At 53.6% G+C, this 14,545-nt stretch overlaps 6 protein-coding genes across 6 annotated transcripts; 4 read left to right on the top strand and 2 right to left on the bottom strand.

Annotated features, from left to right (window-relative positions):
- Positions 1-168: 168 nt before the first annotated feature.
- ColSpa_03744 (allantoin permease) lies at positions 169-2,094 on the top strand (the record flags this gene model as incomplete). Its single annotated transcript, XM_049269956.1, has 5 exons — positions 169-399; positions 447-547; positions 604-850; positions 902-1,582; positions 1,633-2,094. 5 exons carry the CDS (start codon positions 169-171, stop codon positions 2,092-2,094), a joined length of 1,722 nt encoding a protein of 573 aa, XP_049125913.1.
- Positions 2,095-2,859: 765 nt separating this feature from the next.
- On the top strand, positions 2,860-3,120 carry ColSpa_03743 (glutamyl-tRNA(Gln) amidotransferase subunit A; the record flags this gene model as incomplete). Its single annotated transcript, XM_049269955.1, has 1 exon — positions 2,860-3,120. One exon carries the CDS (start codon positions 2,860-2,862, stop codon positions 3,118-3,120), a length of 261 nt encoding a protein of 86 aa, XP_049125912.1.
- A 50-nt stretch (positions 3,121-3,170) lies between these two features.
- On the top strand, positions 3,171-4,334 carry ColSpa_03742 (glutamyl-tRNA(Gln) amidotransferase subunit A; the record flags this gene model as incomplete). The annotated part of the gene is made up of 3 exons (XM_049269954.1): positions 3,171-3,270; positions 3,320-4,116; positions 4,167-4,334. 3 exons carry the CDS (start codon positions 3,171-3,173, stop codon positions 4,332-4,334), a joined length of 1,065 nt encoding a protein of 354 aa, XP_049125911.1.
- Positions 4,335-5,055: 721 nt separating this feature from the next.
- Positions 5,056-5,523, top strand: ColSpa_03741 (heterokaryon incompatibility protein 6, OR allele; the record flags this gene model as incomplete). Its single annotated transcript, XM_049269953.1, has 1 exon — positions 5,056-5,523. The coding sequence occupies one exon, from the start codon at positions 5,056-5,058 to the stop codon at positions 5,521-5,523; it is 468 nt and encodes a 155-aa protein (XP_049125910.1).
- A 1,644-nt stretch (positions 5,524-7,167) lies between these two features.
- Positions 7,168-9,042, bottom strand: ColSpa_03740 (putative zinc transporter cis4; the record flags this gene model as incomplete). The annotated part of the gene is made up of 5 exons (XM_049269952.1): positions 7,168-7,694; positions 7,756-8,473; positions 8,525-8,654; positions 8,707-8,805; positions 8,891-9,042. The coding sequence occupies 5 exons, from the start codon at positions 9,040-9,042 to the stop codon at positions 7,168-7,170; spliced, it is 1,626 nt and encodes a 541-aa protein (XP_049125909.1).
- Positions 9,043-11,690: 2,648 nt separating this feature from the next.
- On the bottom strand, positions 11,691-12,327 carry ColSpa_03739 (uncharacterized protein; the record flags this gene model as incomplete). Its single annotated transcript, XM_049269951.1, has 3 exons — positions 11,691-11,891; positions 11,942-12,173; positions 12,233-12,327. The coding sequence occupies 3 exons, from the start codon at positions 12,325-12,327 to the stop codon at positions 11,691-11,693; spliced, it is 528 nt and encodes a 175-aa protein (XP_049125908.1).
- Between the last annotated feature and the right edge of the window lie 2,218 nt (positions 12,328-14,545).

Raw genomic sequence — 14,545 nt, 5'->3', positions numbered from 1 at the left:
CAAGGCTTCTATATGAAAGATGACAACCGGCTTCGAAGGTTGAAGATGAGAGATGTTGCCTGTTGCTTGTGGTTCAGCTCAGGAACCCGCTTGTTTGTTTCCAAGTGTCACTGAATAAAGAGGCCCGACAGAAAAATGGCGCGCATTCGCATGCCCACCAAAGCCGCAATGGCGGCTCCGTTCCAGTCTAAGGCAACCTTCCTGGAATGGGCCAAGGCCTCCGAAGCGCCTGAAGGACATACTCGAATTGGCGACGCCAGATGGTCAAACAAAGATCTTGAACCGACACCGCCAGAACAAAGAACATGGACATGGTACAATTTGCCATTGTACTGGTTCTCCAACATGTTTGGAACAACCGGGTGGAACGTCGCATCTTCGCTGATTGCAGTGGGCTTGGTATGTTTCCAGACATCATCTTCCGAAGCCCATGCTAACAAGAATAGACCTGGCAACAAGCTCTCGTCTCATGTATTCTGGGCGCACTCATCTCCGCCATTATCGTGACCCGTATGGCGAGACCTGGTGCCATGTACCATGTTGGATAGTGAGTTAAGCTGTTGGGGCGGACATTGTCAACATCATCGCTAACCCTTCTCTTAGTCCCGTCCTTGCGCGGTCAGTAATGGGAATGTACGGCTCATACTTTTTCGTCTTCATCCGAGCCATTGTCTGCATCATCTGGTACGGAATCCAGACATACTACGGTGCAAACCTGCTGTCTGTGTGCTTCCGTTGCATCTTTGGGAACAGCTGGCACAACTGGGCCAACGCACTTCCCGCTGGCGCCGACGTGACCTCGAAGCAACTACTAGCCTTTTTCCTTCTTTGGATGATTGAGTTCCCATTTGTAAGTGCACTCGTGGTTTCTTGATCAGTCCAAGAGCTTATGCTTTTACAGACTTGGGTACATCCAACTCATATCCATTACATTTTCACCGTCAAGGGCTTCGTCATGCCATTTGCCTGCTTCGGTTTGTTCGGTTGGTGCATGGCCCACGGAACAGGCATCTCGAACATTAACGCGGCCTCAGCGGCTGGAGCAGAAGCCGCCGCAAAGACGCCCGTTGGATGGGCGATCATGGGCGGCATCAACGTCATCATGGGATCTTTGTCGCCCATGCTGGTCAACCAGCCTGATCTCGCGCGCTACTGCAAGAAGCCTCAAGATGCCGGTTGGCTTCAGGGGGCATGTGTCTTCTTTGCCAATATCCTCGTCTTTTTCCTTGGGCTGGCGTCGACAACCTCCCTCCAGGGGGCCTGGGGCAAGCCTTACTGGAACCTTTGGGACATGTTGAATGCCATCCTCGACCACTATTGGACTCCCGCAGGCCGCTGTGGTGTCTTCTTCGTGGCTTTCTGTTTCATCCTCAGTGTGTTGGCGACGAACTTTGGTGCGAACTCGCTTCCTTTCGGCGCTGACATGACTGGTTTGTTCCCCAAGTATTTGACAATCCGCCGAGGCCAAATCGTCTGTGCCATCCTTGGTATCATTGTGTTGCCGTGGAAGCTGATCGCCAACGCTTCTGCGTTTTTGTCTTTCTTGGGGAGTTACAACATCTTCATGGCCCCGCTTTGCGCTGTAAGGATCCCCGAGCCCTTGTTTCTATGGCCAGTACTGACATTTCGCAGATCATCGTATCCGATTACGTCGTTGCCCGCAAAGGCAACATTCACGTGCCTTCGTTGTACAACGGCTCAAAGGATGGCCTGTACTGGTTCAAAGGTGGTGTTAACTGGGTGGGCGTATTCGCCTGGATTGGGGGTACGGTGATGGGTTTGCCCGGTCTCGTCGGACAGTACCAGCCTCAGATCGTCAGTCAGCCCGCCAAGTACATGTACATGATGGGTTGGCCATTGACGTTCTTTTCATCGGGTATCATTTATATAGTTCTTATCCAGTTCTTCAAGCCCAGGGTTTACCCCTCCGGGTTTGAGAGCGCGCCGATGGAGTACGAGTGGCTGGCTAAAGAAGGGCGAGACGGATTCTTTGAGACTGAGAGAGAAGGAGAGATCTATGCGCCGCCGTCTCCCCAGGTCACGAGCGGCGAGGAGTTGCATTTGGGGGAGAAGGCGCAGAAGATGGAAGCTTGAATGGGGTTCGGTAAGAGTTGAGAGAGTAGCGCTATCCTAGACCGTTCTGTCATCGAGTAAACCCGTTTGTAGTCCCAAGATGAGGAATTCGACCATTGTAATGTTAGATGCATCGCACAGACCCCAATACCTCAAGCCGTCAGGCCTGACGAGCTTCTGCCCCTCATGTCACCATTTCCGGACCATGTAACCGCGATGTCGTCGGTTTGTTCTCACTAAGACAAGGCAACTCGTTGCGTATTTCGGTGGATCCGCCCTCGGCTTATCATACCCCTTGAGGCCGGTGCTTTGCAAAAGCGGGTGCAGCCGATTCGGCGCAAAGTTCCCGACGTGTCGAGATCGCGCTGCATTTCAAGCGAAGGTGGTCGACTGCGGGGAACGCCACGAGCCGGTGGGTCTGAGGACGGACGATAACGGCCTGCGGGGTTGTTGGAGTAGCTCCAATGGCCCCGATGCCCGTTGGAGGCGCCGGCATCGCCTTTTGAAATAGCCGAATTGTGCCCCATCGAACCTCTCTTCTGGTCATCGCCCATATACCACCTAGTCGTATCCAAACCGGATGCTCTTTGCCGATTCTGTCCGGGTTTCGGAAGTCTGCACGCACAGACCGACGCGCTCTGACATTCATTTACCAGCATACCCCGCGTCTTCGTCCCAGTTGTGGTTACTTGCGCTATCGAACTGAAATCGTGTACTCGATCTATACGGTCACCCAACTGCAAAGGGATCACGTGGCTCTATGAGAGTAGCTTCAAACTGTTCACAATGACGACTGAACCGTATAGATTATCGGCGACACAGGCATCGGCCAAGATTCGAACCGGAGACTTGACTGTTGAGGAATATGCCCGCTCTCTGCTGTCCCATATCGAGAAAAGAGACCCCGTCGTGAAAGCATGGGAGCATATCAACCCGGAGCAGGTCATCGCACGAGCTAAGGAGCTTGATGCGATACCGCCAGAGAAGCGCGGCCCTCTGCATGGGGTTGCGATTGCTGTCAAGGACGTTATCTACACCAAGGGTTAGTGGACTACTGGCGATGCTCTTCTGGCATGCCACTCACCTTGATCGCAGATATGCCTACCCAGCATGGCTCACCGATATACGCACGGGACGCACCAAAGGTCGACGCTGGATCGATCATCGTCTTGCGACAGGCCGGCGCCTTGGTTCTCGGTATGTTGATGCTCTGATAAAATGAGAGAAAATTCTAACCTCTCTACAGGGAAGACGACGACAACCGAGTTCGCTGCGACCGTCCAAGGCCCAAAAACGGTCAACCCGCATGATACCAACCGGACACCCGGCGGTTCTTCTTCAGGCTCGGGCGCCGCCGTCGCAGACTTTCAAGCCCCGATCGGTTTGGGCACCCAGACGGGTGGAAGTACCATTCGACCCGGGTCTTTCAACGGCATCTATGCTCTGAAGCCGACGTGGAACTCGATCAGCCGAGAGGGCCAGAAGATCTACTCGTTAATCTTGGACACACTTGGCTTCTTTGCTCGAAGCGTTGAGGACTTGCAGTTGATGGCTGATGTCTTCGATTTGGCGGACGACGAGCCTCCCAAGACCAACTTCGCCGTCAAGGGCGCCAAATTCGCTCTTTTAAAGACCATGGTCTGGCCACAAGCTGGGCCTGGTACGAAGTCGGCCATTGCGAAGGCAGTGGAGCTGCTCAAAGCGCACGGAGCCGAGGTCGAAGAGATTGAGTTTGACTCCGACCTCCAAGATCTTCCCACGTGGCATGGGACGGTGCTGCACAGCGATGGAAGACCGGCTTTTCTTCCAGACTATCGCGCGGCCAAGGACCAGCTCAACGAATTTTTGATCTCTCATGTCGAGAACTCCAACAAGATCACCAGAGCGGCGCAGCTCGAAGCGTTCGATAACATCGCGATTGCGCGTCCAAAGGTTGACAAGATGCTCAAGAAGTACGATGCTGTGCTCGTGCCGAGTGTTGTTGACGAGGCACCGGAGGGTATCGCAAGCACCGGAAGCGCAGCCTTCAACGGCCTCTGGACGGTAGGTTGACTACTCCCAAACGTATAAGTATGTCGCTGACAAGTTTCCAGGCGCTTCATGTTCCCGTCGTCAACATTCCAGGCTTCAAGGGCCCGAACGGGATGCCTGTGGGCGTCTCGTTGGTTGCGCCTCGATACCACGACCGCCACCTTCTGACCGTGTCGAAGGCAGTTGGCGACATTTTCGAGGCAGAAGGCGGATGGAAGTCGGGTTTATAGAGCGAAGGAAACAGAAGCGCGAGGTAATGGCCTGACCGTCACACTGCACTGTCCAATAAATGGATAGATGACAGCATGCCTCTGCACAGCACAAACCATGTCGCGAACACTATTATTTGTGATAGAACTGGCACCGCGTAGGAGTTGGTTCTCTAAACTCGTGTCAACCTCTTGTTTGGCGTCCTGTTCTCTTGATGAATGAGTAGAAACGAGATGTAATAGAAGACGCGTCGGTTTGTTTGGAGGAGGAATGAAGAAGATGGCCGCATGCGGGTGAATCGGGGGATGGAAGCGACGATGTAGAAGCTGGTTTTGGCACGAGAGAGAAGAGCAGGCGCAAGCCACTTTGCCCACCAGCCACGATATTGGATCACACGCCACATCTGCCCACGTCGTTCAGGGATCAACCACAAAGCTGCTGCCTGGATGGGCAAATGCCCCCAACTCCAAAGCTTCATTTCCATGTTTTCATCTCAGTTTTACTCAAGTTATAAACCAACCAGGTTCATTCTCGGTCGTGGAAGAAAAGAACGGTGTGTAAGTTTTTGAACTGGTCTTACCCCTAACCTACCCAATCTAACCGGTGGCTTTCTCGACGCCATTAGCACTTCTATCATTTTTATTCCTCACCTAGAATTCTCAAAGCTCATGAAGCCAGTCACACTCCAGGCAACGCGTTCTTGATCGTTCTTTTTGAAGTGACCCTGGCTTATTAAAAACAATGTCAACCTCAACCTTCGATCCCCACGCTCGTCCTCTACCCCTGATCGTCAAGTCTAAGAAATCCTCCCGCATCAGCGACCTCATCAGCCGCAAACCACCCCAATCCCCATCCACTACCCCAATACCATACACACCCCTCAAAGATGGCGAAATCCGCCTCATCAATCTCCATCCCGTAGAGCCCTCCTCCCCCATAATCCTCACTACTGAGATCGTCTCCATCGCCTCGGCAGATTATACAGCCCTATCCTACGTTTGGGGTGATGCCTCGCAGACAGTCTCCATCCACGTCGACAACCACGTCTTCCAGGCGACAAAGAACCTTTACGTAGCCCTCGAGAACATCCGCCTATTCCTCAAGCCCTCATCTTCCAAGGTCATTCCCCTCTGGGTCAACGCCGTGTCCATCAACCAGCGAGACCTTGCCGAGCGAAGTCGCCAGGTCTCGCACATGCGCCAGATATAAATCTCAGCGGGCCTTGTTCTGACATGGCTCGGCCCCGATATGGAAGTTGGCTTATCCTACCTCCACGATCTGGGTGACTATGCGATTTCTCACTGCCAATCCCGCGGCCTAGGACGCGTCGAGGTCCTACCGCGCCACGTGAAGGACTACAAATCCATCTGGAAAGCCGTCAAAGTCTTTGATTCCAATTACTGGAGTCGCGTATGGACGGTGCAGGAGTACTCGGCCCCCACAGCCCTCGGGGTGTTTATGTCTGGGACTGTCTAGATGGACCGCAGTGTCCTGGCACCCGCGGCGAGGCTATACATTCAAGTGCTGAACAGGCTACGAGGATACCTGCGGAATAAGGACGCGAATGCGTCATTCATTGATGCGACAATCTGGAAAGTCAACAAGGTCAGGCATGGTCTCAATTTAAGTGATGCCCGCATGGCGGCGGTGACACAAGCCAATCGCACCTCGTTTGTGGGTTCAAAGGAGAAGGAACAAGACATGAAGGATGAAGAAAGTGGCGTGGCAGGGTACTGGAAGAGGCACGACGAAGCCGTTATGGTTCGCCGCTTCAACCTCATCAGCCTCCTTCTTCGATTCCGCGACTTGCAGGCGACAGATCCCCTAGATCGTATCTACGCACCCTTGAACCTGGTTGACTCCCCGAGCCCAACACAGGATCCCATCATCCCCGTCGATTACACCATTCCGGTTCGCCAACTTTACGCCGTCGTCGCGGAGCGCCTCCTCGAAGACGAATGGTACTGGCCTTACAGCGTTCTGGAGATTTGTCGCTATGGCGTCTCGCCAGACATGCCGTCGTGGGTGCCCGACTGGCGTTTTCTTCCTAGAAAGATCCTTTCGAGGGATACGTCAACAGGTGAGCAGATTGTATCTGCCAGCCAAGGGCTTTCAACTGTCGGCCAGAGACCTTGGAGGATCCTCGATGGGGGCAGGCTGCAAATCCATGCTATCCAGGCTGACGTCGTAATGGAACTCTGGGAGGCGTTTGACACAACAACGGTACTGCGGACGAAGAGGTACCCAAGTTTCACGTTGAGCAACCCACACGAGAAATACGTGGCAGAAGATTGTACCGTAATAGAGGCATTTCGCGCTTTGGCAGGGATCCATCTTGTCGGCGTAAACACTACTACACAGCCAGACACAGGAGACGCTATAGAGTCTGGCAAGGCTCTGGAAGCTAGGGGTGAAAAAGTCGAAATCTTCAGCCAGGCAGACTGGCATCTCAACCCGGGCATAGTCATACGCCTCAACCGCCGCCGCCTGGCACGCACACAGCGTGGATTTGTTGGGCTCGTGCCGGCCGAAGCCGTCCAAGGGGACACCCTGTGGCTGATACCTGGCGCCAACATGTTTTACATTTTGCGCCCGACGCCTGACGACGATAATAGAGTGCTCATTGGCGAAGCCTACCTTCAAGGGCTCATACACGGAGAAATGGCCAAGATCCTAGGAAGCGACACTGAGATTCAATGTATCATTACAGTCGTTTAGGGTATAATATCTATCTAGACTAGGACCGACCCAATCATTTCAAAGCTTTTCCCATTTCCACATTATAGAAGCACCACAGCGCCGTTGTTCATTATCTACTCTCCCTCTTCATCCCTCTCGGTTCCTCAAGGCGGCTCAAGCCCACTTGCCGAGCACACTCATAATGACCATGCCGCCAACAAGACCAAGACCGGCGAGGAAAGTGACGAGAGGGCCGGTGCGGAGGAGCTCCGCGTCGCCGTGCATCCAGTCCTCGGCCCACATCTCGACAACACCAACCCAAACTAGGATACCGGCGGAGAGCGCGTCGAGGGTTCCGATGGCGATGATTGTATCACGGTCGTTTCCGTTGAACTGCTGCAAAACGCCGATACCAATGGCCATGCCGATGGGAGTAACGAGGGCGAACGGAGTGGCGATGAGGAGCTTCTTGACAAGAGAGAAGTTGGGCGCTTTGAGGGAGTTGAGGCTGTTGGGGGCGGAAGAGGTCTGCTCGACTTCGATGGGGGCAGGGCTCGCGGCCTTCTCGGTCGGGGACAGCTGGCCCAGCTGTGCGATACGGGTTCCCAGAGCGATACCCTCGAACATCTGGTGGAAGAGGATGACGACAAAGAGTGTGATGAAGAAGGTGTCGCCAGCGACGACTAGCGTGATTCCGATCACTGATTGGTTGTTTGTTAGCTTGCAATCTCAAAGAAACTTGGCACACAGGAGGTGACGTACGAATAGAGTGGAAGATGATACCACACTCGAGGACCAAGACAGTGACGGTTTCGGGGGACAAACGGCTCATAGCACTCGGGTTGCTGGCCATCTTCTTCATGACCATGCGCTTCCCGACGTACTCGACCAAGAAGGACAAGAAGATGCCCGCCATGACAATGGCCGACGTCGTTCCCTCGTACTCAAGCGCGCCCAAGCACTCATTGCCAAACATCAGTTGAGCATGGGTGTAAAGGTGGACAAAAGCAGTCGAGATGATGATGCCGGTGCCGAACTGCTTGAGGATGAGGAAGATGGTGTGCGTCTTGGTGGGCATCCACTTGATCATAAAGATGGGGAAGTAGACGCCAAAGGCGCTGGTAACAAGAATCACAAAGATGAGGCCGATACGCAGGGGGATGTTGTAGTCACGGTCAACCTTCTCACAGCTTCGCGTACCGCTGCTCTCGCTCTCGCCCGCACCGACGCAGTGCTCGACACCGGCGTGGAAATGGCAATTCTCGCCCTGGGGCTCCTCACCGTCGGTGTGATCACTGTCCGAGGATTCGGCGCCCTCGGCCACAATCTCGACGTCGTCGCCGTTGGGAGCAATGCAGTAGGTGTCGGCCCCATGGGCGTGGCAGTCGGTGAAGGCCGTGGGGATGGCGGATGCGGCGGTGTTTGTAGGCGTAGTCATGACCTGGTACTCCGAGGTACCCCACATGCAGAAGCTGAGAATCTGTTAATCGGGGTCCTTGGGGCTGTAAGGCAGAAAGGCTTACACAGTTACTCCGTGAAGATGGCAGTCAGAGACGGCGGTGGGAGTGCCAGTGACAGCAGCAGCGGTCGTTGAGGCGGCAGTGGCAGCCGGAGCGCCGGCGGGCTGAATCTGCACCTCTCCATCATCGAAGAAGCAGTACCTAGCATAGAGCGTGAGATCAATTTTCGTCAACATATGAAAAGGGAGCTTACGTATCGGTGGCATGCTTGTGGCATCCTGTGTAAGAGCTGGGCAGCGCGCCGGTTGGAGTGGACACGACTCTGAACTCGGTAGTTCCAGCCTTACAGATCCTAGGATGCGGATAAGCGGTTGTTCGACAGTGATATATGATGTTTCTTCCTCTACAAGAGGGAGGCTTTTCAAAGAGGTGCTTACTGCGTAGAGGATGACACGGAGCACTCCGAGATGGCAGTGGGAGCGGACACGGCAGCGGCGGTGGTGCTGGCAGCCGTCTGTCGTGCGACGAGGGAGCCGGAAGCGGTGCTCAGAAGAGCCGCGAAGGCGGCAGCGGCCGTGAACCTGGCCATTGCGATGTCTGGTGTCTGGATAGCGTCGTCAGGAATGCAGTTCACGAGAAGCGAAGTAGGGCCTTGTCTTTGCTGAAATGAGCTGACAGGGCTGGGTTGCGCTGGGTGTTGTCCAAGACAGGATGCTGCTGCAGATTCTCAAAGTTGGCTTATCGGACGGTGCTTAGCCGGCTGTTTTATGGGAGAGGCTTCGGGATAAAGGTGGCTAGGGTGAAGTATGAGCGTCCCAGACAGATGGTGAGAGTGAGCACCTTGAGAGAAGGCGCGCCGAGTAACAAGTGAAATCGCCGAGCTGGCAAGCTTGACCGGAGAAAGAGGCCTGGCGGGGATGGGATGAAGAACCAGGGGCGTCAGAGACGGGGAGAGAAGTCGTGCAGCGGGATAACTTCTCAAGAGGGATAAAGATACTCGGGTGGGAGAGGGTGAAGGATTGGACGACGAACGATGGAGGCTGGAATTTCAGGAAAATGAATCGACGGGTGCGGCGAAAAAGGGCGACAACCAGGCGCAGCGGATGAGATCCCTGCCGAGTGCTATGCCGATTCCTTGCGCGAATATTGCCTTTGCTGTGTGATGTCTCTCTCGCTCTCTTCCTTTCGATATTCCCCTCGTCTCTGCGTCCACCTCTGAAGTTTTTTCTCTCTTCCTCTTACGCAACGTGGTAGTGACTCCGAGCTATGCCTGCTAGGTTATTATGCCGTCTCCACGGCTGAGGCTTGTCTTTCACCGTCTTGGCCATCGGCCGCGGCGGCTGACCCTGTCATGTTTGTCTTGTCCGATTATCGATATGGCCCGGCCTCGGGCACACAAGGAGCACGCCAACGAGACCAATAGGTGAACAGGTCAGCCCACTTGCAAAAGTAGACCCATAGCTGACATTGCGCAGCACGGGAAGAACGCCAACCCGAGGAAACGTAGAAACGTGGAGGGTCAAAGGCGGCATCGTGCCAGGGATGAGGGTCGTTGCGGGTGTGGAAAAGCGGGAATCAGCGGAAACATGGCTGCAAAAGAAGCCAAAGCCAAAGAAGCATAACACGACGCAGACGGTTTGCCAAGGCTGACAGACCCGTTGCCAAGGCTGAGCACCCGGATGGCCATCATGGGAAGGAAAGGGCAGCTGAGAGGCTGTTTCCTGCTGAGCCAAGGCTCCAAGTCACGATCTGTCTCGTCCCCGAACGGCCTGATTGGGCACAGGCCAGCCGGGGTGCGGCGCCGTCGGGTCCACATGCCTCTTCGGCGGCGGTACGTACCGTCCACATGCACCTTGGAATAAGAACCTTGATGGCCTCTCATTTTGACCGCAACCGCACGTCTCTCACTCTCACTTTCACTTTCATTCTAACTCTCACTCTCAACCACTCTCTCCCTGGCTCTGCCTCTTTTCTCACTTTCTCACCCAACGACGTTTTGCCATTCCTTACAAAACCCCGCCAACCTTGATGGCTCACATGTGGCGACTGCTGCATGCCAAGCCCCTATAAAGCCCAGCAGTCGACCAACGGCGACGATGTCGAAGCCATGGTGGACAACGGCTCGCTCCAGTCTCATCCATTTTCGTCTCATTCTTCGACCAGAATGAACGCCAAGGCCATCGGCTAACCAAACGAGCCGACTCTCCAACGGATCCCAACCTCGTAGAGTCGCCAACGCCGGACGCCGGGCACCTTTGTCTGCTGACTTTTCTGTTCGTCTCTGCATCTGACAGGCGAAAACTCTGCGTGACACCCCAGCGTTTTCCTGTGTGAGCGCTGACTGGTGGGGAGTGAGACATTTTCTCCCTCATGCGCAAAGAACGCCGCAACGGGCGTCTTCAATGGTGGGCATGAAGTTTGGGGGGGGGGGGGGGGGACGGGCGTTCCCTCACCATCTACCATGCTTACCGAGTCTTTTCTCCTAATCAACGGCCCTTCGATAATCTTCAGCCGCACTTGGTGAAGGCACCTTGTACTCTGAGAACTTGTGAGGCAGGCACACCAGCAAAGATTACCGGCTGGCGTTCCCCGGCCGCGTCGTGAACCTTTGATCGTATGAACGGTTCACGCATGATTGCATTTTTGACTTTCCGCTTTCCATAGCTTAACCAAGCTGCCGGGTCTCCTGTTGCGTCCGTGCCTGCGTTTACATGATGCCAGGATGGTCGCGTGAGGTATGGGATGAACATGAGACATTATCCAATTTTCGCAATCTTATCATGGCAAAAGGGAAACAATGGTAACACTACTTTTAGAGACAGAAACATAAGATTCATTGATCGGCATATCGAGAAAAACGCGAATTGCACATTAATCTATGGATACCAATACTGTATGTGTTGGCAGTAAGGCAACTTTATGCCACAACATCAAGTGTGAAAGGCCACCAGTCAGAAGTATGCCAGATGAGAAAATTCGTTTTTTCCAATAGCATGCGACTTTTTCCATGCTACAACTATTATCCCTCCCTCTTTGGGGTAGAAATTAAAAAAGAGTCAAACGCCATGGAGCGGCAACATAGTTATAGGCGTGTATCCCATGTCTGATATCTCGGCTTACCACGCCAAAAAGTTCCTTCCCAAGTAATGTTCATGAATCAGAACCCGTATTTCCGTAACTTTTTATTCATAAGGTACATGCTGCGTTTCTTCAACGCGAGTTCACCCCTTGGCTCGCTTAGAAGGCCATGAGAGCGGCAGCGATGGCAGCAGCGCCGAAGCCAGCACGGGCAGCACCAGCGGGAACGGCAGAAGTGGTCGCAGCATCGCCGCTGGCGGTGGTGGCAGCGGCGTCAGTGGAGGCCGGAGCGGTGGTGGTGACCGCAACGGTGGTGGTGACTGATCCCGAGACGGCGGTGGCCGGGCCCTCGCAGTGCCACTAACAGATATTAGAACTACATTTAGCGGCAAGGCGAAACTGCTACTTACATGGTCTCCATGAGGAAGGCAGTTTACGCTCTCAGTGGGCGAAGGAGCAAGGCTAGCCGTGCCCGCAGAGTGGTCGTGGTCATCTTCGTCGTCGTGGTCGTGGTCGTGATCATCAGTGACAGTGGCGGTAGTGATAGCGGCAACTGCAGTGCTCAGGGTAGTACCAGAAGATACAGCAGCTGCTGTAGTAGCACGAGCTGCCTCGCAGTGCCGTATAGGGAGGTTAGCACATCTAAGCAACTTTAACAGGAGTCTGGAAATGACGTATAATGGTCCCCGTGTGGTTCGCACCCGATGCTTTCGGTGGGTGAAGGAGCAAGGCTTTCGCTCTGAGCCATAATGAGGCTCGTGAAGCCGAAGATGGCGAGAACCTGGGAAGTCTTCATGGTGGTGGTGGTGTTTTGGCGAGGGTTTGGGGATCTCGGAATAGCTGCGGGTGAATTAGATGAACCGATGACGAAAATCAACGAATGGATGTGGAATGTGACGTGGAAAGTGAAGAAGGTGCAAGACAAACGTTGCAGTCAAGGTGAAGTGAGATTTATATGCGTACTGGTGTTTCCTGGCCCAAGTAAAGACTTAACCCGCCAAGGCAACTGTCAAGGGACGGAAAGAACAAATAGGTACCTCTTAGCATCTCTTGGCAAGAGAAAACACGATCACGAAAATTGATTGATCAGTTCAGGTCACATGGGTATGGTTGGCTGTTTGCACCGGATTCAGCCCAAGTTGCCAAGACTCCAAGCAAGTCAGTTCAGAGACATCTCAACGTGCTCGCCCCTCCCTTGCTCTTCGCCTCTTAACTTGGCGTATGCAAAAGTGCCATTTTTACGAACGATCCATCAGCCAGGGATCCCAAGGGTCTCCTCACTTTCCCCCATGGCCCAATTCAGTGGTGGTTGGGACCCATGTCGGTCCCGGGTTTGCCCAGGCGCGAAGAGGCGGGCCGGGCCATCAAGGTCCTCAGACCTCCTCTTCGTTCAATCAAACACACAACTGATGAAAAATAGCTGATGAAGTGAGTCTTCCTCTGGATTTTCAAGATTTTGAGCCTCACTCCTCACCCCTGTCATCCTTTCATTTCCGGGGCATTCGTGGTGACTGTGGGGAACAACCGAGAGGGCTACGAGGCCTGCAAGGGCAAAGGAGACAAACAAACTGGACGTAGTAATAGATGTGGTGGAGCTATTTAATCCTGATGCTGTCAAACTCCGCACTCCGCCGCAATATTCAAAATGCCCGGTTGATACTCGCGAATCAAGAATGCCCCAACATAGATGAACGGCCTGTATCAAGGGTAAGACCGGAACCCAGACCGAGTGGACAAGCGTCCCGCCAGCGGAGAAATTGCCCATGTCAACGCATGATTACCTCGCACCCAACTGGCTGTTCCAGCAAAGGAGCTTTTGCCATTTTCGTGCTCCGGTCTTTGGACGCTCGTTCCATATATGATGCCACCGATCCCAAGCCCCTCTTGTTTCCCATTTCCCTGGACCCTCTTCATCACCGCCAAGACGCCAAAGAGCCTCGGTCTTTCCATGTGAATCCTTCAGCTTATCGGCCGCGCCGCCGGCCTGCCCCGACATCTCGCGACGCCTTCCCATGAGGATATCTCAAACGAGACTATACACCTCAAGGTTCTCGTCATCGAATCGGAGGAGTGAACAAGGCAATATGTCGTGTGGAAACGCTGGTCTCGTTGGACCGATGACAAACAGATCACACAAGTCAGTTGTTGCCAAACGGACGGTCTCATGCTGTCACGGGGAAACATGGCCTTCTACAACCGTATAAATCACATTTCATCTACCTCTACGGAATGGGTTTCGTTGACCACCTATCAGAGGGTTGATCCTACCCGTTCTTGGCCGATAACGAGACACTCTGTGTCTTGCGCCCCTGGAAGCCTAAATTTTCACGGCTTCATGTCCTTTCCCGGTACAAGACAACGTTGCCGAACAAACGGCTAAGAAATCACAAGAGCTAACCAATTACAGTGGCGAAGGTGTTCGTGTTGCAGGATTGCCTCATTATGCTTCAGCAATTTTTGGGGTCCTTCAACGATACTGTTTTTTCTACATTTACCAGTGGCCTGCAACTGGGGGCTTAGGGCAATCATGGACGGTTCCGAAGCTGAGATGTTCTATTTTCTGAGTGCTTTACTCTTCTACCTCAACCTCTTGCTGCCAATCTTTTGGCATCCCGATCACTGCCCCTTTCAACAAACAACGCGTCATAGCTTGCGGTTCTTCGGCTGCGGTTGTGGTTTTGGCCTTGAAAAACTTCTCGGAACCCGGTCAAGAACCTGTACTCAATTCATCGAGCATAATTGATCTCAAATATGTGAAGCTATTGGTGTCATCGGGGCTCATAATCAATGGCGCCACTCAACGCGCAGGAGCGATTGCCAAAGATATAAACCCAACAACGGCGATGACGAAATCCGGGCAAAATAATTACTCCGCCATAATATATGGGGTCCATGAGCATAACAGCCTCAAAACTCTGAGTATCGGTACTGGTAATGAGGAAGCTTCAATGGCGGCGGCATCATCCTTGGGCATACTGGTCAAGAAAGATGATAGCTAGTCCTTGGGCCGACTC

Source organism: Colletotrichum spaethianum (assembly GCF_022836535.1).
Source record: "Colletotrichum spaethianum MAFF 239500 DNA, contig07, whole genome shotgun sequence".
NCBI lineage: Eukaryota > Fungi > Ascomycota > Sordariomycetes > Glomerellales > Glomerellaceae > Colletotrichum > Colletotrichum spaethianum.
Note: the sequence above shows the minus strand (reverse complement) of the source record. Positions and strands in the feature narration are given on the sequence as shown.